This window comes from Malus domestica, chromosome 05 (assembly GCF_042453785.1).
Source record: "Malus domestica chromosome 05, GDT2T_hap1".
NCBI classification, from domain to species: domain Eukaryota; kingdom Viridiplantae; phylum Streptophyta; class Magnoliopsida; order Rosales; family Rosaceae; genus Malus; species Malus domestica.
Genome location: NC_091665.1, coordinates 32,459,199 through 32,484,830, shown reverse-complemented (window position 1 = coordinate 32,484,830; position 25,632 = coordinate 32,459,199). Strand labels below are relative to the sequence as shown.

Genomic DNA, 25,632 nt, shown 5'->3' with positions numbered 1-25,632 from the left:
GGCTACCAATGTTAAGTGATGACTTTAACAATATTAAGTAAAAATATTTCTAGCATTAAATGATGAGGTGGAAAAATACTAAAATTGTCTCTACTAATCATCGTCTTTGGAGCTCTAGTTCCCCAAAATCGACTCCTTTTAGTCAAGTTAAGCTGTAGATTTTCTTAACTAAATTGCATTGATTTGGAGATTCAAAGCTCCGTAAATGACTTGAAAGTAAAAACCCACTTTAATAATTGTCCACATCACAACTTAATGCTATTCTTGGATAAAATTAGTACTTGAATTTTTTTTCAAATTAACACCATAACATAATTTATGGTTAACTGCATCTTACACCACAAAGTTTGAGGATCATTTGCAAAATAAGCCACGAGGTTTCAATTTTCACATATTTCACCACATGATTTCTAGATTGAACCAATTTAACCTCTCTATCAACTTCACCATCTAATTAGACGTTGAGCGTTGACGTGACATAGATTGGGCCTACATTTGAGGCACATGTTGACCTTCATTTTCATCCAAGATTAAAAGAGTAAAGTACCAAAAGAGGTTAAATTGATGTAATTCAGTAACCACATGGTGTAATATGCGATAATTGAAATCTCATGACTCATTTTGCAAATGATTACAAATCTTGTGGTGTAAAATGCAATTAACCCTTTAATTTAATGGAAGCAAAGTTGTCTTTGCACATTGCCCAAAAAGAGAGTTTTTTAGTGTGTCCGGAAGATGAGTTGGTATACTAAATGTCATGATACATGAAGGAATATATACTTTTTACTGTCCCTCCACTATATTTGTATACATTGTGTATCAACTCGTGTTCTAGGTACATAGAAAAATTCTTGCCCCAGAGGGTGAATGATGAAGAGGAAATGCCTGGGCCAAAATAAGGCTCTAGTTCGTTTTCATGTCAGAAAATAGACTGAGGGGTCCCTCGTTTTGCATGGAAAACTTTAAAAAATTGGTGATTTTTATCACACATTTTTCGATTGTTTAATAATCTTTTAGCATATGAGTGAGTTAAAATAAGCGTGTAAAGGCCACACCCTAAAAAATATTAAAATAGATTCCTGGCCGCATTATCTATGTGAATGGCTTCATTAGTTTTCCTAAGATTTAAGAGAGTTTTAACGAAAAGCCCGTGATACTATTCACTTTAAAGGGTACAGACAAATTCGAAAAGGATCTCAACCCAAGTATTTAGAACCTTTTTTTTCAGCTACAGACCTGTATCTCTTTTCAGGTAATTGGATCTCTGCTATTGGTCTTTGCCTGGATTTTGGAGTTTTACTGAACCAAATTTGTGGTTCCAAAATTTTCTTCAGCTTTAATGTAGCAATAAAGTGAAAGGTTATAAAGTACTCTAAACTCTAGTCGGATGGATGATGAGGGTCTAGCGCTAAGGTGGCAAGGCAGAGCCTAAACAGATGTAAGTAAATTTATTATATATCGTATAAATGAAATGTTTGCTTATACTTAAAAATTCACAATTTCATGAAAATATGAGGAACAACCATATAATGTGTGTTCATTAAAAAAATTTACTTAAAAATATAAAAGCAAAATGAAAGTTATCTATTTTCTGTCTAAGTGAGAGTTGCAACCTAGGCAATTCTGGGAGGGCTAGGCAAGCGCCTATGTGGTTTAGGCAGGTGCCTAAGTAGGTCTAGTTGCCATTTTTTAATTTTCAAACGTCTAAGGATTAATCGGGATGGTGACTAACTACTTAACGCCTATGCGACGTTAGGTGGAGATTTTTAGAACAATGATGAGTTATGGAAGCTTTCTCAGGATATGCTACATGGGTAAGTCTAAATTTCTTAGATTTATCGAGTACTAGAGTTGTTAATGTGATTCTTAAATTTCTGAGATTTGTCGAGTTCTAGTGTTGTTAATGTGATTTAAGGTTGTTTTTAAGTTCATATTTTTCACAAGATCTGTTACATGGGTTAAGTCTTACAACATTAGAGATTATCATTTTTAATTTTTAGATAGTACACCCCTATAAGAGTCATGTTATTTATATATGTGAATTTTATATCGTCCCCTTTACATTGGATAAAATATATATGTCATTTCCTTAAAAAATCGTAATAATAAAATGTTATAATATAATGAACAGCAAAATTAATATTTTATGGATCCAAGTTATATTATTAATGTTAAATTTAAGTAAATTCATAACATTGATGTAGATCACTGACACCGCGTGGCAATAAACCCCCGAAAATTCTTGAAACTATAAAGTCCAAAGAAATGATGGAGAAGAATCCAAAAGGAGCCGCTCAAATTAGATGTAAATATCAATTCGATACGTTTTGATTTGATTTTGGATGAGCTTGCATGTGGATATGGAGCTATTTAACACAAACATGCACAAATCACAACAACATTACATGCGCGAAAGAAAGACATATGGACATACCTCGCACAATTGATTGACATCTAGATCTAGCTATTGTCATCATTCGAACACATCGGCATGCTTGAAATTTTTAGAACCAAACTTGAAGCCCTCCAATCTATCTATAAATACCAACCCATAAAAGTTTGATAACACAAAATATCAGTGTGTGAGAAAGAAGCTAGAATGGCGGAGTGTCCAGGTAAAACTACTATAATTGTGGGATCACTGGTACTTCATCATGAGTTTTTTTATTTGTTTTGTTATATATGTGTGTGTCTGTGTGGGTGCAGGTAAGAAGTCATGGCCAGAGCTGGTGGGAAAAAATGAGGAAAATGCGGCGGCAAAGATAGAGCAAGAGAATCACGGTGTTCGGGCAATCGTGTTACTGGCAGGGTCGGTTCAGAGATTTTTGAGGCCTAGGGCGACGTAAAAAAAAGTGCCTTAACTTTATGTAAGAAAATTATTTATTTTCACACATAAGACATCGAAAAAATTATACTTAGAAAAACACTTCAAACTCAATAATTTAGAAACACAGAAAGATTAATTTATTTTGTATTGAGAGAGGGAAACAAAAATTTGTAAAAATTGAAAAGAATAAACATGCACATAACATTTCGAACTTAGGACCTCTTGTTAATTTTAAACAACAAAAATCATTGTTTCTAATTAAACTTCTTGATCCTTTAACCAAATTTTATAAGTTTATACTCTTATAAAAAGAAATTTGTAAAAAATGGAAAGTAAATAAGCACACATGGTATTTTGAACCCAAGATCTCCTCATTATTTTCAAATGACAAACCACCACTTCTAGTTAAATTTCTGTGTCTTTGAACCAAATTTTATAAATGTATACTCTTATAAAAACATATATAAATATACCACTCTAATAATTTTGATGCCCCTAATTTTTTTGGATCTTGAACGGTCGTCCTGCCTGTATTAGGCCTGGGACAGCCCTGGTTACTGGAAGGGTCTGCAACCACCAGGGACAGAAGGTGCGATAGGGTCTGGGTCTGGATTAATGAACGCGGCGTCGTCACTAGGGTTCCTCGTGTTGGTTAGGAGAGCTATTAGGGTTAGCATTATAATATTCATAATTATCTGCCACGATACTACGCGATGGTGTTCCACGTACTTTAATGTTCATGAATAAATTGCTATAACTTTACCACCGTTAAATTTGATCTTGGTTTACAAGAAGTTCATAACTCAAATTGTTAAGAACATTCTGCAGCCATAAACTAATTAATTTAGAGGTACACCTTGCAATATTCAAGTTTCGTTTGTGCAGTCACTTGATCTAATTCAAGTACGACGTGAGCTTTTAGTTAACCGTATCTATTTGGGAGAGATGTATACTTTGGACCTCATCACTAATAGGTGAGTAGCAAAACCATATGTTTATAGCAAAAAAAAAAAAAAAAAGGCATTTGATTACTCTCACTATCAACGAAAGTAGAATATATACAATTTGTTGAGAGTTTGTATGGGATGAAGTTGTAATATAGGCTTTTTGAAAAGTGCCTTAATAATTGAAAATGTTTTTAAAGAAAATGTTTAGTGGTTTCAAAAGCACTGTAAGTGTTTATTGTAAGAAACACCAGTTATATTCTTTTTGCAGAAAACATTTCAAGTGCTTTTTTAAATTCACTTGCATTTTTATTCCCAATTGGTTCCACAAACATGTTCACTAAAAATGGTTTCAGTCATTTTAAAAACATTCTCAAACGAGTCATAGAGGTAGGTTTAATTGGAAATGGATCATCTCTGGATCCTTTCCTCCTAATCCATCAAGTTCAGAGATTCGAGCCTTTGCAATTTGATCCAACGGCTACAAACAGGAGCTCACTTTAAAAGTTCTATTAACTTTAACCGTTTGATCAAATTTCAAAGGTCCAAATCTCCGAAATTGGTGGATTAGGAGAAAGGGATCCTCTCCGAATCCCTTTGCGGTTTAATTGACACAATTAGTAGTAGACTCACGAAATATTAGTTGACAATTTTCCTTTCGGTTTTGAAATTTCTTCAACATATATAATCTGTCTACAGCGGGCGATTTATACTCTATGCTGACTATATGGCATTCATTCAGCGATGATCCCACTTCGACCATAACTTTGCTGGGAAATTACTTCCCAAATTTATTAGGTTTACTTTTAGCACAAGTAAAAGCAAATCGAGTAGGCATATATTCAGGTTGACATTTACTTCCCAAATTTATTAGGTTTACTTTAAGCACAAGTAAGAGCAACCGACTAGGCATTTATTCAGGATGACATTCATACAAAAAAATGTCAACCACACAAAATAGCAAAGGAGGTGGATTGTCTGCCCTCCCATTTCTATACTCTTCCCATCTCATTCTGTTTGTGTGATCACGGTTAAGACACGTCAACATTTTATATTAATATTACTTTTTGTTTTATTATTTCTATAAAAAAATTAATATAAAATGTTGACGTAGCTTAACTGTGACCACACATCACAGGAGGGCATGGGAAGTGCATGGAAATGGGAGGGCAGACAATCCACCTCCAAAAAAACCCCGGCCACCATCAAATGCAATACAGACTGTACGGTAATGCATATCTTTTTTTTTTAATTAAAAAATGATTAGCTAATGCCTTCGCCAAGACAGTTCATCATTTTAGAGATTGAAGACTCATAGAGGCATTTCAGTCTCCTGTGGTCACCACCGTGCAATTCATCGGCCCCAAAATTCGAACACCGAACGTGCTGTGTGGATTCTTGGGTTTACATTTTTTTTCCGATGACTGGGACATTAATTAGATTATAGTTACTTGTAATCATGCAATTAACTAAACAAAATTTTAATTTAGTGCAAACATGAATTCAACTAAGAGAAAATTACTTAAACAACGTACCATCGAGCGCAGTAGATCTAGCTTCTCTGCATTAAAATTACAGACATGCTAATTAAGTTTGTTTTAGGATTTTTAATTCTTTCAAATACAATTAAATTAAGCAAGGTTCGGCATCGTAAAGCTAATTTGCTTAACAAGAAAGCTAATCAATCTGCCATATAATTGGGGTTTCAACTTATTTCATACGTTTTGACTTTGGTAATGTCTTAGGGGCAGGGTTCAACTTTTTGCCTTATATATATAATTGGGGTTTCAACTTATTTCATACGTTTTGACTTTGGTAATGTCTCCAGGGCAAATGTTACGTCAACGAGAGTCCCAAAACAAAGCTTGGCTAGCAAAAGGAGGAACGAAATCTAGCCCAATACAACCATAATTTTGCGAATAACCAAAATTAGGTTCCCTCTTCCTCGTTTGTTTTATAATTGATCGTTGTTGTTTTAGTGATTTGTCATCACTATTTGTTATAATAGAAAAGTAGATTTCAACCCAATTTCTTTAAATTATACTGTTGATAGAAAAAAATTTACGTAACTACTACTCACTAGTTAATTAACTCATTTATCTAAGTATAACTTTTGCACATTTTTTTACCTATCTTTTTATACACTTTGTTTATTTATGTTTCTTAATTTACCTAATTATATATAACTAGAACCAAACATAAATCGATGTACGTTGAAGAAAAAATGGAAGTGCAGAAGTTATTTCCATTCTTTTATAATATATATATGTGTGTGTGAACAAATATAGATGTACCGAAAACGTTTAGACGCGGGGGCCTGCAAACTAGTGTTAAAAACTTCCAGCAAATTGCAAGGGAGTTGCATGAATTGAGTTTTTATTTCATCTAATTATCTAAAATTATGACTTGACAACTGGGTTCGTGTGATGAGTCAGCGACCTTTTTCCCAGGAGTCTCAACCTCCGTCCGTTTCTGTATAAAACATTACACAGTCTGCAGCGTAAGCACTTTGCTCATCACTATGTCACCATAGAAAACAAAAACTCGCTTCTAAGTACTTTTAAAATAATTGAAAACATTTTTAATAAAAATAGAGAGTCAATTAAGTAAAAATGTAAATAAATTTTAAAAAAACACTTAAAATGTTTATTGATGCTTCTTGCAAGAAATATTTCAAATGCTTTTGAAATTCCAAAACATACTCTGAAAAACTTCTTAACGAACCCGCACACTATTATCGTAAAGTGTATAGCAAGCGTGTCATTTGTGTGAGGGAATCAAAAGCCCAAATGCCAAAATCAAACTAAAACAAACAAAAAACATTGTGCTAGTGAGGTCAACATGAACAGGATAATATTTCCAGACAAAAATAACCGAGTTTACTTTTTAGCACTAATTATAATTAAACAAAAGCCACACGTCTATTAAACTGATTCGGCACTCATAACGCGTATAAACGTAGGTTGACATTTTTGTATGCTATGAAAAATGTCAAACACCGACACCTCATTGCAGGGGAATTTCAATTTCATGTGTATTGACTCTGGTATGAAGTTGTAACTAGAGAGAATGAAATACATTTTGTTTTTTTGTTTTTAATTTTCAGTTTTGTGTTAAAAATAAAGAGAAATATAGTGAAACAACGATGGGTACAAAAAATTTGGAAGAAAAACATTTTGAGTTTTTAAAAGCGTACACAAGAAGAAAACTGATTTAAACTCAAAACTATTTTAAGCTTTTTCACTTTTATGATTTCGTATTTATCCATTTTTATTTATTCTTTTCTCTCACCACTTCTTCTCTATTATTCTTTTTCCTTATATATTTTTTCATATCTGCAAAAATCTCAAATTTAAAAATGAAATAGATATCAATGTGTACTGAGTTTTGGTATATGCTTATGACTTGGGTTTTCCTTTTGTTTTATTGCTTCTCATTTCCGGGAAGGAGTTCATAAAGTGTACGCGCTTGAGTTGCCCTGGTTTACATAACGCATTACTTTGTAAAACTCTTCTAGGTCGAAGGTGCGCATGAAAACTCTATCTAGCAACCGCTCTAGATTAAGGTTAAACACATATCCATCACCATACTTAGATACATAATCCTAGTGTGTAGTAACACTTATGTATATTGAAGAAAGTTGGAGGCTAGGTAATATGGAGAGTAGTTCAACTTCTTATAAGTCCTTATAAGGTTTCTCTTTTCACTGATATGAGACTCTTTTACTTCACATTTTCACATGACCCCTCACGTATAGCGAATTTTCAAGTCAAATACTTGGACAATAAGAATTGGGTGACATGGAGCACGTGCTTTGATACCATGAAAAAAAGTGGGTTCCACTATAAAACCAATTGGCAATATAGAAGTAGCTCAATCTGTTTCATTTTACGATGCGAGACTCTTTTACTTTAAAATCCTCATAAATTGTGTAATTTGGCTTCCTTTTATTTTTCCTTTTTCTTTGACATTTTCGTTAAGAATGTCTCAAATTGTGTAACTTTCACGCAGTCAGCCCCTCTTTTCTTAGGAGTTTCGAAGTTGAATTCATGGTCCACTTGTAGTTCTTAACTCAATCTCTATATATATTAAGCACAAGAAAGCTTATTCCACGCACCTTATCTTCCATCTTTCCATAGAGAGAAAGCACTTCCGACATCATTTTTCGGTCACCATATAAAACCATGCACGCTATGAAGTTATTGATGCTTATTCTCTTGATCATTTTCACAGCCAAATTACCCTCTGATCATGTAGCAGCTGCTGCTCGACCTCTGGGCTGCACGATGAAGCCGAAGACTTATGTTCCAAAGACGGCGTTTCTGCCACAAGCTAGAGGTTCAGTGCCACCTACTGGCCCCAATCCGTGCATCCCCTGAACGCGGCAACGGCCATTGCAACTGATTATAATCAACGAGTGGAAGCTCACCAAAGATCATCTCAAGCACCTACTCTAAAAAAGTCACAAGCAAGCGATGAAATGTGCATAATATATATATATATATATATATATATATATGTGTGTGTGTGTGTGTGTGTGTGTAGTTCTAAGCAGACAGACTGGGAAAAGGTTCATGCAGATAGGTTATGTGTGTGTGTAGTTCTAAGCAGACAGACTGGGAAAAGGTTCATGCAGATAGGTTATCGTTTATATTTTTGGGGTGATGCTATTCACAGCATTCTGCCTCTCATACCCTCCTCTTAATTTTAAGTCGTCAGATCCAATGAACTGGAGAAGATCTAAAAAATAGAAATTAACAAGGGATGTGTGGCAGGTAAAAATAGGTGTATGCATGGCCGTGTGTATGTGTATTTTGGCTGTACACATGTATTTTATTGTATATATATATTTTTAGTAAATACTAATTCGCCAGTAATATTTGTAAATTAAACAAGGAATATAAAGTTTTTTTTTAATTTTTTTAAGGTAATGTCCTTAATCAAATAAAACGAAAAACATCATCTATTAGGAATACAATTTCAAATGCAACAAAAAGACAACACTAAAGCTCATACCCCATTCACTGAGATATTGCATACAACAGAAGAAGAGTTGTAGAAGATCCTTTGAACCCTTCGACATGTCTCCAACAGAGCTTTCACATACCAATTAATGTATCGACAGGGCCGGCCCAGGCCCAGTGCAAGCAGGGCGACCGTCCGGGGCCCAAAAAAATTAGGGGCACCAAAATTATTAGGGCGGTATATTTATATATGTTTTTATAAGAGTATAAATTTATAAAATTTGGTTCAAAGACATAGAAATTTAACTAGAAGTGGTGGTTTGTCATTTGAAAATAATGAGAAGGTCTTGGGTTCAAAACACCATGTGTGCTTATTTACTCTCCATTTTTTACAAATTTCTTTTTATAAGAGTATAAATTTATAAAATTTGGTTAAATGATCAAGAAATTTAATTAGAAACAATGATTTTTATTGTTTAAAATTAACAAGAGGTTCTAAGTTTGAAATGCTATGTGCATGTTTATTCTTTTCAATTTTTTAAAATTTTTGTTTGGTTGTTAATTTATTTTTAGTTACTATCTATTAGCTATGTGGGTTGTTATTTTTAAATATTCGTTTTAATTCAAGTCTAATCTTCAACAAAGAGTAATACGTAGACCAAATTTGCAAATTATAAGACGTGTCATCAAAATGTTTAATTTAGTGCCCATTCATTAATAATACATATCAATTAAAGACTCGAGAACATCATTATTTTTTAGTACCATATTGACAAGGTTAGTAAATAAGAAAAAAAAAACACCTCACGATTTATTCAAAAACACATTCAAAGTTCAGATGGAAAACAAAACTCATCATCTATCTACTTGTAAGCCCGAAGTTTTTTTATTTCCCTCTCTCAATACAAAATAAATTAGTCTTTCTGTGTTTCTAAATTATTGAATTTGAAGTGTTTTTCTAAGTATAATTTTATCGATGTCTTATGTGTGAAAATAAATAATTTTCTTATATGAAGTTAGGGCACTTTTTTTTACGTCGCCCCGAGCCTCAAAAATCTATGGATCGGCCCTAAGCATATATCAGCTAAAGCTGTTTGTGTTCATATGCATGTCTTCAAAAACTTGGACATCAGTAGTTGCACTAGAGTTTATGTAAACACTGAACATCTAAAGATGAACCGTTGTTTATATATCAAATTTTAAGTGGCATAATGATTTATTAAAACTATGAATGACCACCGCCATGGTCTCAAAACCACAAAGGTTTGTAGTCATGATCAAAGTCAGGTTCGTTCATGGTGATATGCTGGCATTGTGATAAAGAAAATTTGCTCATAAATTTTAACATTCAAGGATGTTGAAACTGTGACATATGGATATGGGACTAAAGTTTAATCTCTTTGCATATTGTGGTTTTAAAGGTGTCAATCCAAGTTCCATGAATCTCAATACCATTGAGCCACTAACTGGAACGAATTATAAGAAGTGGAAGCAAGACCTTGAGATTGTTCTTGGGGTGATGGACAAGCACTAAGGAGTGATGAACCACTGCTGCCAGATGAAGGATGCACAGCAAGTCAAAGGTCTAAGCATAAGAAATGGCAGAAAGCAAACAAAATCTCTCTCATGATTATCAGAAGGACCATGACTGACGTTGTGCGCGGTGGTTTCCAAGAAACATCCAAAGCCAAGGATCTTATGAAATCCATTGAAGAAAAATACAAGGAGTCCGAGAAGACCGAGACAGGTAACTTGATGAATTCTCTCACCATTATAAGATATGGTGGAGTGGAAAGTGTTCGAGAATATATTCTCAAAGTGGTGGACATTGCTGGAAAATTGAAGATGTTAGAGGTACCAATTTCTGAGACCTTTTTGGTTCATATTGTTATGAATTCTCAACGTGAAAGTTACACTCAGTTAAAAGTCTAATATAATGCATTGCAAGCTAAATGGGATATCAATGAATTGATTTCCGTATGTGTGGGTGAGGAAGTCAGAATTAAGAAAGAAAAGGTTAAATCCGTGAATTATGTTCAAAGTTACACCAAGGGCAATAAGAACTACATACCCGATGCCAACAAAAGGGAGGGTACCAGAAACATTGCCACCTCTAGAAAGACTTTCAAACTTAATTCCAACTCCATTGTTTTCAAATGTTATTTTTGCAAAAAGACAGGCCACATGAAGAGAATTGTCCTAAGTATAAAGCATGGCTTGCAAAACAAGAAGCAAAGAAAGATAAAAATAAATTTTCGATGTTTTTGCTTGTTTTGAATCAAATTTTATTGATGTATCTAGCAATGCTTGGTGGCTTGACTCCGGTTCTTCTATTCATGTAATGAATTCATTGCAGGACTTCATAACAAATAGAGCGCCAAATAAGGATGAAGTTAAGTCTCTGTTGGCAATGGAAGAAGAGTTGAAGTCAAGGCTCTAGGGACTGTTAGGTTACAACTAGATTTTGGTTTTTGTTTCGAACTTGAGAATGTGGTTTGTGTACCTTCCATGAGAAGGAAATTGGTTTTGTTAGGTTTTTATTTCACTTTGAATAATATTGGCTTCAATGTTTTTTATAAAACTTCTCATATATGCACTGGTTCTTTATGTGATGCAATGTTCAAATTCAAACTAAATAAAAGTGAAAATATTTTCAATGTTGAAAAGGAAGTCTCCAGTCCAAAAAGCTCATCAAACATTTGGCATAAAAGGCTCGGCCACATCTCCAAACCTAGAATGGAACTATTAGTCAAAAACCAGATTTTGCATCCATTATACTTTAATGATTTTGAATTTTGTGTTGATTGTGTCAAGGGAAAGTTAGTGAATAAAAGAAAGGAAGGATCAACTAGGAGCAAACAACTCCTAGAAATCATCCATACAGATATTTGCGGCCCATTCCCTACACAAACAATTGAAGGAAACAAGTATTTTATTACATTCATAGACGATTTCTCTAGGTACTGTTACATATATTTGATCACCGAGAAATCTAAAGCATTGGAAGTTTTCAAAATTTTTAAAACTGAGGTTGAAAACCAGTTGGAAAAGAAAATTAAAATTGTAAGGTCTGAAAGAGGTGGTGAATACTATGGAAGGTATACTCAGACTAGGAGGCATCCTGGTCCTTTTGCTTTGTTCTTACAAGAAAATGGAATTGTTGCGCAATACACAAATCCAGGCACACCTGAACAGAACGGGGTTGCAAAGAGGAGAAATCCAACTTTATTGGACATGGTACGAAGCATGATGTGCATAGTGAATCTTTCTAAGTTTTTGTGGGGAGAGGCAGTCAAGACTGCCAACTATATTATCAACAGAGTCCCTTCAAAGTCCGTTGACAAAACTTCCTTCGAATTATAGACTGCAAGAAAACCCAATTTGAATCACATGAATGTTTGAGGGTGTAAAGCTGAAGCTAAACTATACAATCCTAATGGTAAGAAACTTGATCCAAAGACTGTAAGTTGCTTCTTTATAGGATACTCAAAAAGATCAAAGGGCTTTAGATTCTATTGTCCTAATAATCATGAGACTAAAATAGTTGAAACTGGGAGGGCAATGTTCATGGAAATGACATGGAGTTTGATTCTGGGACAAGGAAAGATGATTTTATATTTCATGAAGAATTTGAGATGATGATTGAATCGCAACTCACTTCCACTTCAGTTGAAGGCCACACACCAATACCAATCACTTTACTAAATGGAAGCCTTATTGAAGAGATCGAAGAAACTGATGTTAACCTGCAACAAGGGTAAAATAATGTTGAAGAGATTACATATGTCCCTGGCACAACAAACGAAAACATTATGCAAGAAGATATTATGATGGAGCCTGCACAGACAATAGAAGATAATGTTGCCATTATTAATTCCCCTATCATCCTGAGAAAGTCAACTAGGGTAAAAAGATCCACTACCTTAGCTGATTTTATGTATATAAGTCATATGACTGAAGCTTCAGAGAACGATATAGACTTGTCAAAGTTTGATGATCCCAAAACTTTCAAGGAAGTTGTCACTAGTTCAAATTCTGAAAAGTGGTTGGAGGCTATGCACAATGAGTTAACCTCTATGAAAGACAATGGAGTGTGGGAGTTGGTTGAACAAACGGATGCAATCAAACCAATTGGTTACAAGTGGGTATTCAAGACTAAGAGAGACTCGAATGGAAATATAGAAAGACACAAAGGTAGACTCGTAGCAAAAGGGTTTACTCAAAGAGAAAAGGTTGATTACAAGGAAACTTTTAGCCCTGTGTCAACCAAAGATGCATTTAGGGTTGTAATGGCAATAGTAGCTCATTTTGATTTAGCTTTGCACCAAATGGAACATTAAAATTGGGTTCTTGAATGGTGATTTGGAGGAAGACATATGTATGAAGCAACCATAAGGTTTTGAAGTGGAAGGAAATGAGAAATTACTCTGCAGGTTGAAGAAATCAATATATGTTTTCAAGCAAGCATTAAGGCAATTGTACCTAAAATTTCAGAAAGTAATGAAAGAACATGGATTCACTAAAAATCCTTCAGAGACTTGTATCTACCTGAAAATCAGTGGGAGCAGCTTTATCTTGTTGGTTCTCTATGTAGATGATATTCTCCTCGCTACAAATAACACAAGTTTGTTGGACGAAACCAAAACTCTCTTGCAACAAAACTTTGAAATGAAAGATCTTAGGGAGGCCTCATATGTTCTTGGCATTGAAATCAAAAGAGACAGACAAAGAGATTTGTTGGGGCTGTCATAAAAGGGGTACATAGAAAAGGTACTTAAAAGATTCAATATATTTTCATGTGGCATTACTGAGATGCCTATCTCAAAGGGTGACAAGTTAAGCAAAGCAGTGTCCCAAGAATGATTTAGAGAGGACAATCATGGAAGAGAAACCGTATGCTTCTCTAGTTAGCAGCCTTATGTATGATCAAGTTTGTACAAGGCATGACCTTGCTTTCACAATCAGTGTACTTGGGAGATTTCAGGCCAATGCAGGTGAAGCTTACTGGAGTGCAGCCAAACGAGTATTGAGATACCTTCAGAGAACCAAATAGCATATGTTAATCTATAGGAGGACAAATAATCTTGTTTTGGAAGGGTATAATGATTCAGATTTTGCTGGATGCCCAGATGATCTCAAGTCAACTTCAGGTTTTGTTTTTACCATGGCTGGTGGAGCTATGTCTTGGAAGAGTGTGAAACAGCCACAATTGCAGCTTCAACAATAGTGGTTGAATATCTTTCTTGCTGTGAAGCAGTAGACCAAGCCATTTGGTTAAAGAACTTCATCACAGGACTGAGAGTGGTAGATTCAATTGCAAGACCAATTCAGCTTTTCTGTGATAATAATGCTGCTATATTTTTTACCAAAAATAACAAGAGGTCATCGACATCAAGAAACTTAGATATCAAGTACCTCATTGCTAGAGAAAAGGTTATGGCAGGACTGGTTAAGATCGATTATTTGGAGACTGGGTCTATGATTGCTGATCCACTGAATAAAGCAGTTCCAGTTATAGTTTTCAAGAAACATATAGCAAATATGGGCATGCTTTCAGGTTTTGATGTTGTTGAATAGTGGGAGCCGAGTATCGATTTAAAGTTTTCTTTCGTTTTTAGTCATTAGTCATTATTATTAAGCTCAGTTATATATTTAAAGTATTGTTGAGGAACTCTTAACTAATAAAGTTCAAAGCTGTGAGGTTGTTTGAGATTCATTCTTTTAAGTGCACATTTTAGTTATGAAAGAAAGTGAGTATTTGAAATACTTGATGGATTGACAACTTTGTATAATTGTTCTTAAGATAAACAACCAAATCAGGATGAATTGTTATTTAACTTAGAGGAGGACCATGTATCAGGTGTGAAGGAAATGGTACATTTACAGATACACCTGGTGCAACAACTCATTTCTTGTTAGAGTTTAATGTGTTGCTCAGCCCTACATGAGTGACTATGGGGATATTGTTTAGAGTGATAAGTATGCTACCCTTTAGTTCTTTGTAGATGCTGGTTAATGACCTAGACTTGAAACCGTGACTATGTTATGCTAATCTCATGGACAATTAAGAATAGTTTCATTCTAGATATTCAGAACCATTCCAAGCGTAAGCTCTAGTGGGAGAATGTAAGTTCTAAAGAGAGCTAAACACTTGGATGGATCTTGTTAGACACATGAGACTATTAGAGATTAACAATAACTATGTTTGTAAGCTGATAAGGAATATGTATTAAGGTTTATACCTTAAACAATCATGACATATGTATTAAGGTTTATACCTTAAACAATCATGATATGATTACAACTATTATATAGAATATGAATGATAAGTGATAACAGTGATAAGGTTAGATTAATAAGAAGTCACACAGTGGGTAGTGTCCTTATTAATTACTGCTGTTGATATTATAATAAATACTTGGGGTCCATGCACTCTTTTCTAACAAGTCTCCAACGGAAGAAGAGTCGTAGAAGATCCTTTGTACCCTTCGACATGTCTCCAACAAGTTAGTGGTTATCTTGGTTATGTGTTTGCATTATTCCGTTGTCAATATGTTATACTTGATAATAATCTTACAAACAACACAAAACTTACCCTACATAACCACATCTAACTAAATAGAAAGAAATGTTCATGTGGACAAAACCTTGCATCATTTTCTTATGAACTTACAAAAGACGACCCTTCTTCAGCAAAGATGCCTTGCTATGAGACATCATGAAGATGTCGTCATAGTCCTTTGTTAGGTGTACAAACAACAAAACCACAACCAAAACAAACAAACAATAATGTCAAAACATAAAATAAACTCGTCAAAAGTACGATTCCTCAATCATGGGAGACCCGCGCCTAGTGAACAAGAAAGATAACGCCCTAGGAGCCGAACGTAATAACACCGTCAAGACACATAAGTTAAACATCATACCATCACCTAAAGACTTTGCAACGACAAGAAAACATGATTGTGAATCCCTTGAACCACTAAAATGACCACACACAGGCAAGACTACATCACCCTTTGATGATCTTGTAATCGTCGGTAAAAACCTTACTACAAGTGAACTACAACAATCGTCGAGTTTCCTCCGCATAATTCATGCCAAGCACACAAACAACAAAGTCACCACCTCAAAATTTTGAACAACAATTGTTCCTTTAAGATTCGGGGTTGAGTAATAAATCATAACCGCTACAGTGCCGTAAGCTCTCCTCCTCAGAAAGAGAAGGTGACCACAATTACCACAAGGCTCTCCTAGATAAAGTGAGAGAGCGACCACTACCTAAAATATAACACTGTAAACGTTTCAAATTTAATTGCATGCCATGTTGAAGAAATTTTTTGATGTGACAATAACACTAACACATTGTCTTATATGGAAAGGGATCCTCTCCTGATCCATTCTACCTAATCATCCTCATCAAACAATCCGGATTCTTGAAATTTGATCCAACGGTTAAAGTTATTATAACTTTTAAAATGGACCCTTATTTTTAACCCTTGGAACAAATTTCAAGGACCCATATTGTTTGATAAGAAGAATTAAGTGGAAGGGATCTGGAGATGATCCCTTTCCGTGTTATATGTCCACCAATGTTATAGTACATAAATCTATTTCTGCATATCATACTATAGGCTCGTGTAGCATCAACCTTGCCTATCACCCAATATGCATGTTTTAAAGTTCTAATACATAAATATGAAATATTACGTGATCGTGTGACCGTCAAATTTAAGTTTTTCGCCTTGGAGGGACATGTTTACGTGTCTTTTTTTTTTAATTAGCATTTTATTTCTAATGGATAGTGAATTTCATATCTCATTTTCATTTTGCATTTTTTTTCCTATCCCTTGATTATCTTTGTTTTACTTGTTGGGCTGGTGGCTATTTGGGCCTTCTGTGCCATTCCCATGAAAGATTCCATAAACGTTTCACCAAAAAACAAAGGAACAGAGAGGGACACGCATGCTACCACAATTTTGGTCGGTGAGGGTCCAAAGAAAGAATCAGATCCGGAGGAAATGCGATATTTTAGTAAAGGGATGTGCTATTCACACACCATTTTTTACTTCTCAGACACCCCGTATTAATTTATGTTCGTTGATCTTCTTCAATTAATCCGATCCGACGGCCGAAAACTAAAAAGGTGTGGGAGAAGTAAAAAATGGTGTGTGGATATCACACCCCTTAGTAAATTGTAGCAATGATCGATTAACTCTAATTAAATTGAAGAAATGATCAATCAACTTAAAATTCATAATCATTGATCCCTTAACTTATCAGAATGTGTAGCTACAATCATTTTTATCAATTTCGTCAAAATTTTGGCAAAATAAATTATGTTGGAATAAACATTTATATAATTAGGGTACCTCACCTCAAAGTGTGTAATTATGGTCATTTTCGTCAACTACGTCAAAGTTTTTGTCAAAACAAGTTATGTTGGAAGGACCATTGCTACAATTGGATTAAAGTTAAGGGCTCATTTATCTAGTTGAATAAAAGTTGAAAGAGCAATGGTAATGAATTTTTAGTTGAAGGATCATTATTCCAATTGAGTTAAAATTAAATGACCATAGCTACAATTTAGTCTGATACTTTTAATTTAAATAAAATAATTAAAAAAAATCCCTAAAATTCAGATCTTGGAAGTTTGGCAACCCCCACTTTTCTCATGTTTGTTTAACTTGCCTGCACACTTGGACTGAGTTGGAATCCAAGTATCTGCTACAAACCCATATCAGTTTTCAGGTAATCGGATCTCTGCTATTATTCTCTGCCTGGATTTTGGAGGTTTTCTGAGCCAATTTTGTGCTTCCAAAAATTCATCAGCTTTAATTTAGCAGTAAAGTGAGGGTCATTGTATATAATATTTGAAGTTTTCTTAGGATCTGCTAATTGTGTGAGTCTAAATTTCTCGACTTTTTCGAGTTTTAGTTCTGTTTGTGTAATTTAAGGTTGTTTTTTTAGTTCATTTGAAGTTGGTAATTTTTGTTCGAGATATCTTATCAAAGATGTTATATTTGTGTAGAATTGATTCCCTGAGATGTGTTAAAAGTTCAGAACTTTAGTTGTGATTCGAGCAGTAGCTTGATCCGGTCGTGAATTTTTGCGAAAAGATTGCGAATTTCTGTAGTGGGAACAAGAAATTTGAGAGCTGTGTTGTGAATTTCTGTAGTTTTAGCATTTTTGTGTTGTTTGAGCTAGTTGTGGAAGGAGAAGAGAGGTTAAGATGGGTGAGAAATTTTGGGTGAATGACGAAGACAAGGTCGTGATGGAGTCAGTACTGGGTACCGAAGCGTGCCAGTTCTTGATCTCACTGGCTTCCGAAAATGCTTTGTCAGAATTGATTAGGCCACCGGGTCAATTGGGCGTGCAGCAGGGGCTGTGCCAGCTTGTCAATGGGTCGAATTGGAATTATGCCATTTTCTGGCAGGCTGTTAGCTCGAAATCTGGTGGACCTGCCTTGATTTGGGGTGATGGGCATTGCAGAGACACCAAGGGCGGTGGAGCTGGGGACGTGAATTCTAATCGGGATAGTAGTTCGGAGGCAATGCAGAAAAAAAAAGAGGTGAAGAAGTGGGTGCTTGAGAAGCTCCACGCGTGTTTTGGCGGTTTGAATGGGGATAATTATGCAAGGAGGTTGGATGGGGTGTCAGATATGGAGATGTTTCATCTCAGTTCAATGTTTTATGCATTTCAACTTGATTCGATCTCACACTGTGGTCCAGGAGAGTCGTACAAGTCTGGAAAATTGATATGGGTTTCGGATGCCGGTAGTTGTTTACATCATTACCAGTCGAGGTCATTTTTAGCAAGATTGGCTGGGTTTCAGACAGTGGTGTTTGTACCAATGAAATCAGGAGTTGTGGAACTCGGTTCGGTCAAATCAACTCCGGAAGAACAAAGTTATGTGGATACGGTCAGAAGTGCATTTGGGGAATCTATTCCTATTCAGGCAAAGGCATTTCCAATGATATTTGGACGTGAACTAAGTCTCGGGGGTCCAAAATCACAATCAGTGAACATTTCCTTTACTCCAAAAATAGAAGAAGATTTTGCATTTCCTCCAGAATCGTTTGAATTACAATCAGTAGGCACTTCAAATGGATGTCGAAGTGAGGATGGTGAAGTAAAACTGTTTCCGCAAATGAACCAAATGATGGTTGACGGTTTCAATGTTCAGACAAGAGTCTCAAGTTCAGAGCTGCTCAAGGATGAGTCCTCTGCACAAATTGATGAGCGGAAACCCAGAAAGAGAGGGAGAAAGCCTGCCAATGGGAGAGAAGAACCATTGAATCATGTGGAAGCAGAACGGCAGAGGCGCGAGAAGCTTAACCAGAGGTTCTATGCACTAAGAGCTGTTGTTCCTAACATATCGAAGATGGATAAAGCCTCTCTTCTTGGTGATGCCATTACCTATATCACCGATCTCCAGATGAAGATCAGACTCATGGAAACTGAAAAGCAGATGGTAAACAACAAGGGAAAGCAGTTGCCGGTTCCAGAGATTGATTTTCAGGAACGCCTCGAGGATGCAGTTGTGAGGATGAACTGCCCATTGGATTCTCACCCGGTTTCTGAAGTCTTCAGAACACTTGGGGAACATAAAATTGTAGCTCAAGAGTCTAACGTTTCCATAACAGACAATGATAAGGTTATTCATACATTCTCCATTCAAACTCAAAGCGGTGATGCCGAACAATTAAAGGAGAAGCTGGTGGCCTCTCTTTCAAAATGATCTGACTGTAAAGTTGTTTCGTAAGTTATTACCTGTATCTTTATGTATTTGCCTGATAAACGTGAGTTTTTATTGTTGTCTAGTAACTGATGAGTGTCTTCACCTCGTGATGATTTGTTATATAACTTCAGATTGATATTATTGTACGAGTTGTTTAGTTTATGTATGAAAAAGAGCTCTTTGTAATTTTGAACATGTTCGGAAGAACCAAAATGGATGCTATGAATTTATCTCTCTATGTCGCTTTCCTTGGAAGGCTTCTGAGTTACTGTTTTACAGTTTATGCATGCATGTTTAGATGAAGTGGCCAGAGCCAGCCCTCAAGTAAGGGGAGATTCCTACACGTGACTTGGCCACGTGATGAGTGCTACACGGTGATGTGGATATATCCTGGTTACACCCAATTTTTTCTCGTCATACGATTTGCTATTCCAACTCCATAATTTAAAGGGTATTGAGTTTGACTGATAAATATGTACCCCTTTTTTTGGGGATGCTGGGAACCTTTGGTCATGGCTTCTCTGCCAGTCAAGACTCGTAAACGACTCAATCAAAATCAAGAAAAAGGAAATTTGTTCAGTCGTGTTAAAACCAGCTGAGGAGTGACTTCTATTCCCCTACTGTGTTAAAAATATTGTTTGAATTTGACTCTCTGCGTTATGCTTTCCTCAGGGCTTGCATCAACCACCAAAAAGTCTACTTTTTAATTCTTCTTCTATATGCCTTGTAATTCAAGGCGGATTCTTGCATATGTCACGGCGGCTATATGATACATCCCTGTCTAAGTATAACAATCATCGTGTTCTTGTAAGGTGTATTCCCCCACCTAAGCTCATCATGTCTTTCTCATAGGCGACTATTAAAATTTGAACTATTGCTTTGCACCCAAACTACAATGTGTCATTGTTTGGCGTTCAAGTTAGTGTGTATTGATTCATTCCATATGGACCGCCATGCCATGGTTGAACCTTGTTCCATTGGCCCAAGTCAATTTCAAGCTCCGAATTAACATTATAGCTTATGTACTAGTCAAGGGCATGAGCAATTTGAAATTTATAGAGTCGTAGATAACAGGTCTCACCTCCACCACACTTCATCTCAGATTCCATTTCCTTATTACAAACTACTGTGAAAACTCATTTTCACTTTCCAAAGCAATTTTCCCGAAACTGGGTCTGTAAAACGTTACCACATGTGGAAGGAGCCAATGAAGGCTCACCGGAGGCATATGCTCCTACTCAAGTGATTCGTTTATTAAGTTGCAGACTACAATTATATAATATACACGCGTTATCTTTGAAGAAAATATATGTAACTAATATCTAACATACCTTCATACTGCATATACTCCATATCAAATATTATATGAGTAAAAGTGCTCTTGTTCTGTCATTCAGATTGAAAAACCTCTCTCTTACGTAATCATGTATTAATATTTTTCTTATCACTTATCATATTGGGTATAAGCCATACTATAATAAGGTTTCCTTAGTTGATTTTCGGGTTGCCCCCACTAGAAGAAATTTCTAGCTCCGTCCCTCGAACCCTAAAGTTCCATTTGAGTATCAAAGATGAGGTTCTGTTACAGGAGGACTTTATTCTCAACTCTTTTTGTTGTTGTTGTTCTGTTTTCTTGTCTGCAAGTTGGAGAAAAGAGGCAATTGAAGGCAGAGCAATGGGCTAAGAACCATGGCGTTGACTTGTGTTTCAGTGCCTCCAGAGGGGTCGCGCCCCAACCCCCCCCCCCCCCCCCCCCCACCCATCCACCCACCCACCACCAAAACCGGCCCTATTCCCTACACCCACATCCCCGGCCGCAGCTCGGGTATTTGCACCTGAATGAGATGAATGTAGCTTACCACTCTGCATGAAGCCTTCCTAGCCATGCATTCTTCACTCTATTAATACCGAGAATTAACGTTCCGGCCGGTGCTATTGAGATTCAGAAACGGGAGCAACAGATGTTAAAAAGTTCAAAATGTGTATATTGTTTAGCTAGTTTAGTATCCCTGCGGTTAGTATCCCTGCAGTACAAGTCATGTATAATAACCCTTTTTTTTTTCATTATTTTTGTTGGTCAATTGGCTAAAAAGTTTTGGTTGTATTTGTAACCCATGAGACTATTATAACTTCAAAGAAGGAAAACTAATGAAAATTGTAACCCATGTAATTGTAACAGATTGGTGATGTTGTATCTGCTACACAAAATGCAATATAAAACATCTTAATATCTCTCTCTCTCTTTCTCTGGACGGTGATTCAAACTATTGAAGATTTTGAAACTAATGCATGATAAAAAGTTGTCAGCAATGATTCCTCAATTCCTATTTCAACGTTTCTTTTGAGGCCGAATTAACTAATTTCTACCAAAATTTTCTTGCATGTGGTACTGATTACAACACCTTCTCTTAATTTTCCTCCAATAATATTTTAATACACTTTGTTTGCTCATTATCGTTTTGGATTAACGGAACCTGATTTTTCATTTTTTTGGTGAAGATACAAGTTCAAATTTTATAGGCGATCATTTTTTTTTTTATAAAAAAGACAGTCATTTCTAGACATTAAGACTTATTCTTATTCAATTTTGTCCTATAAAACTTAGAGAAAAAACAATACTTAGGTCTGGCTAGTGAATTAGAGAGGACTCAATTAGTTTTGAGATGTTTTAGTTAATCAAACAAACACGGTTGGACACATTTGAGGTCAAATAAGACTTGAGTCATCACAATATGGTTCAATTGTGTGTGTGTGTGTGTGATAAACTATTCATGTCGTGTGAAAGGTTAGCACACACCGATACTAATACTATAGCTACGACTAAAACTTCAATTAAAATAGTCAACGTTCAAACATCAAAGGCCTTGCACACGCTTTTACTTGCATGCCAAACTCCAAATCTCAGTTCAAAATTGCGATGAAAAAAAAAATAGTAACAAAAACTCGACAAGAATTGGTCAAAATACCTTTAAAGTATTAGTAATGTTAATAGAAGAGAAAAACAAAAAAAAATTGAATCAGGACAACTTAATTAAAAATATATATAGTAAAACCTTTTTATAATAATCAAACTATTTATGTAAAGGGATTTTCATTTAAAAAAAAAATAGGGATTAGGTGTGGGGCCCACTTCACATCGAACTTTAACGATCCGAACGTCTATTTTGTAAGTCTTGATTTATAGATCATTCTTGCAAAAATTCAATTGAATTCGAAACTATTTGCCTATTTAATTAGCAAGATAAAATTTCATTGTTCTTTATATAACAAAGTATTTGTTAATTTCTTTGAACCCAATTAGATGTCTTAAACATTTTCGATTTGGCTAATATTTTGTAAAAATGATCTATGAGGTGCAATTTGAAAAATAGACAGTACGGATCGTTAAAGTTCGATGTGATGTGGAACCCACAACTAATCCCAATTTTTATAAAAAAAATGAAGATCCCATCCCTTAAAGGTTTCCTTATAATAATCCTCTATATAGAAATAACCTTCTTATACTAAAAAAAAAATTTAGTCTCAACTTGGGGCCAATTATGTATATTAATAAACTCTGGATTGTAATATGTTATAATTTTTATAAGTCTTGTATTAAGGAAACTCGCCTCCATATCATAATAATTTTCAATAAGTATAAAAATATGCAATGCCACAAATAAAAGTTTAAGATGAACTAAAATATTTTTCTATAATTGTTTGAGACAATGTTTGATTTTTTACAGTTGATACCACATCTTTGAGGTTACGAGTACGTAATAACTCGTCAACATGAACAATTTCTTGAAGCCCTAATGTTTCTACCTTCTCAAGCATGTTTACATATTTTCAAGCTGTAGAATAGCAAAATAGCATTGCTTTAGTAGCTATGCACAACCAAGCAGGCAAAGCTAGTAAGTACCAGTTTGGCACAGCTGAAATTATAAAAAAAGCAGCTATGAAAAAAGTTGTGGTGTAAAATGTGTTCGATAAATGTAAAAATAAGTGTTTCTTTTTAAAGTTTCAGTCAAAATAAGCAAAAAAATGAAAGCAGCATTTTGCTGCGTCTCAAAACCAGCTTTTTTTTCAAAGAAGGCGGATGAACAGTAAAATTTAATGAAACTTTCTTAAACCCAATTATACCTTCTTTCTCTTTCTCGCTTCCCTCATCGTATCAAATCATCGAATCCGATTGTTTGAGAGGACGAGGTCCCTCAGCGAGTCGATTTTGGCACTTGATGTAAGCTGAAGATATACGGGATGAAGGAATGACTGTTGATTACCAAGGTCGAATTCAGAGAGCTCCATTCATTGTCATAGAGAGACAGCTTGTGAAAACCCAGGTCAAATTCATCATCTCGAGCCTGGAGCATGCAGATCCGAACAACAATTTCTTTTCCGACGCCCCACGTCGAAGAAGCCCCGCCATTAAAGTTATTTAGACCCTAATTCCGGGATGATGGACCGTTAGTGTTAGCAGTGAAGGAGTGATGGCGCTTAGTCGAGGCTGTCCCATTGAGACCTTGCTGCGACGATGGCGCCGGAAGCTCTCTGTGGAGAAAAAGGCAAGGGTGCTGATTGCACTTGCTCGCCCTCCAATGATAGCATACCTTTTGGTTCTTTGACGGGTTGAATTGCTGCCCATCTAGTATGTGTGTTCGTGGCGGGAATTTCCATGGGGAATGTTTCCTGGCCGACGAGCACACAGCTCCCCGAGAGGTTGGCGCCGGTTGATGCTTTTTTGTCGGGCTTCTGCTTTACTGGCGGGCTTTGTCGGGCAAGGCCTGTCGGGCAAGGCTAAAAAAGAAGGACATAATTAACTTTGAAAGGTGCCTTTGTGAGGCCTTAGGTGTAGGCCTTGAGGCTCATGATCAAGATTAACTTTGAATTGCTCAGGCGTGCCACTACCATCTTCAGCATGGTAGATGTAGAACGGATGTTTGAGTTTTAATTATATGTGTTCGAGAGACTATGTTAGTTATTGACAGGTGCCTTTGTAGGGCCTTAGGTGTAGGCCTTGAGGCTTCCCGTAAGTAACTAACTTAGTACTCAAGCACATAAGGTTCCTTTTGTGAGTTATATGGTTCTTATAACCATTATACTTCTGACTACCTGAGCTCAAAGAGCAGAATGGATCAAAATAGGTGCCTTTGTGGGGCCTTGAATAGGCCTTGAGGTTTCCCATCATAACCCCTTCTATACTCAATGTTCTTGCCCGATGAACAGAATGAATCCAAATAGGTGCCTTTGTGAAGCCTTAGGTGTAGGCCTTGAGGCTTCCTATTAGAATTCATCCCGTACTCGAACGTTATACGGTCATCATAATATAACAGAAATAAAACCAAGTGGTAGGTCGATTACTTGCGCCCCAAGTAACTTCGGACTTCTTGTTACCAAAGCTTGTAGTGGATGGGTTAAGTCCACATCAGGTTCTTTTTTATGCCTTGAGGCCAATGACTTTTAGGGTGATCAAATCTTATATGCCCGAAGGCTTAGAACTTAGATCTGGCTTGAATTGTGAAGACATATTCAAATCGGATTCAAGCGCTGAGAGAGTTTTTTAAAAGCCATATTACTAGTAATAACTTGGATATAATTTGAAGTATACAACATATTGCTAAGCTAATGAATGAAAAGACAAAAACAAAGGAGGTCAGGCAAGGCTGATCGTCTTGCAACTTCCTATGTTTGTGGGTTAACAGAAGGTTTGAAGGCTTGGAAAAGGGGTTAAGAAATGAGTTTGCAGAAAGAAAATCGATACTACAGCAGGCGTTGAGCAAGGTAGCAGAGCTATTACAAAGGGTTTATCCCGAAATGGATGAAGGTTTGGGCTGACTACAGCTTCGTTTTGAAGGCAAATCTGACTTTTGAGTAGAGTTTGTGCTTTTGTTTGTTTGTTTGAGTGTCTTTGGCTCTGACCTCTCTTTCTCCTTTTATAGACATCTTGGCTTGGCCTCCTGTAGTAGCAACCTTGCCCGAATGCAGCTTGAAGGGTAGTGACTCATCAGCTATTTACTTGTACTGCCATTTAGAAGTACTTTTTGGGCTGATTAGCTGGCTGGTCTATACCACTTGGCCTTTGGGTAGGTGAGCAAGTGGTCTGCATGGCCTGCACCTAGTCAGAAACGGGCTTCTCCTGTCTTCTGGACTTTGGCTGAGTTTTGACTAGGCCTTCGG

General features: G+C 35.9%; 2 protein-coding genes across 3 annotated transcripts; both read left to right on the top strand.

Moving 5' to 3' along the window:
* The first annotated feature begins 12,685 nt into the window (after positions 1 to 12,685).
* Positions 12,686 to 13,075, top strand: LOC139196209 (uncharacterized mitochondrial protein AtMg00820-like). Its single transcript, XM_070821880.1, has one exon. The coding sequence runs from the start codon at positions 12,686 to 12,688 to the stop codon at positions 13,073 to 13,075; it is 390 nt and encodes a 129-aa protein (XP_070677981.1).
* A 4,273-nt stretch (positions 13,076 to 17,348) lies between these two features.
* On the top strand, positions 17,349 to 19,712 carry LOC103409132 (transcription factor MTB3-like). 2 transcript variants are annotated; one of them, XM_008374120.4, is made up of 2 exons: positions 17,349 to 17,486; positions 17,767 to 19,712. In XM_008374120.4, exon 2 carries the CDS (start codon positions 17,968 to 17,970, stop codon positions 19,474 to 19,476), a length of 1,509 nt encoding a protein of 502 aa, XP_008372342.2. In that variant the 5' UTR covers positions 17,349 to 17,486; positions 17,767 to 17,967; the 3' UTR covers positions 19,477 to 19,712. The 2 variants fall into 2 exon arrangements, with proteins under 2 accessions (XP_008372342.2, XP_070678704.1); XM_070822603.1 differs by having other exon boundaries at positions 17,386 to 17,637.
* Positions 19,713 to 25,632: the final 5,920 nt, after the last annotated feature.

Coding starts and splice junctions, on each gene's coding strand:
- LOC139196209 (XM_070821880.1), top strand. CDS start 12,686: ATGACTGAAGCTTCAGAGAACGATATAGACTTGTCAAAGTTTGATGAT.
- LOC103409132 (XM_008374120.4), top strand. CDS start 17,968: ATGGGTGAGAAATTTTGGGTGAATGACGAAGACAAGGTCGTGATGGAG.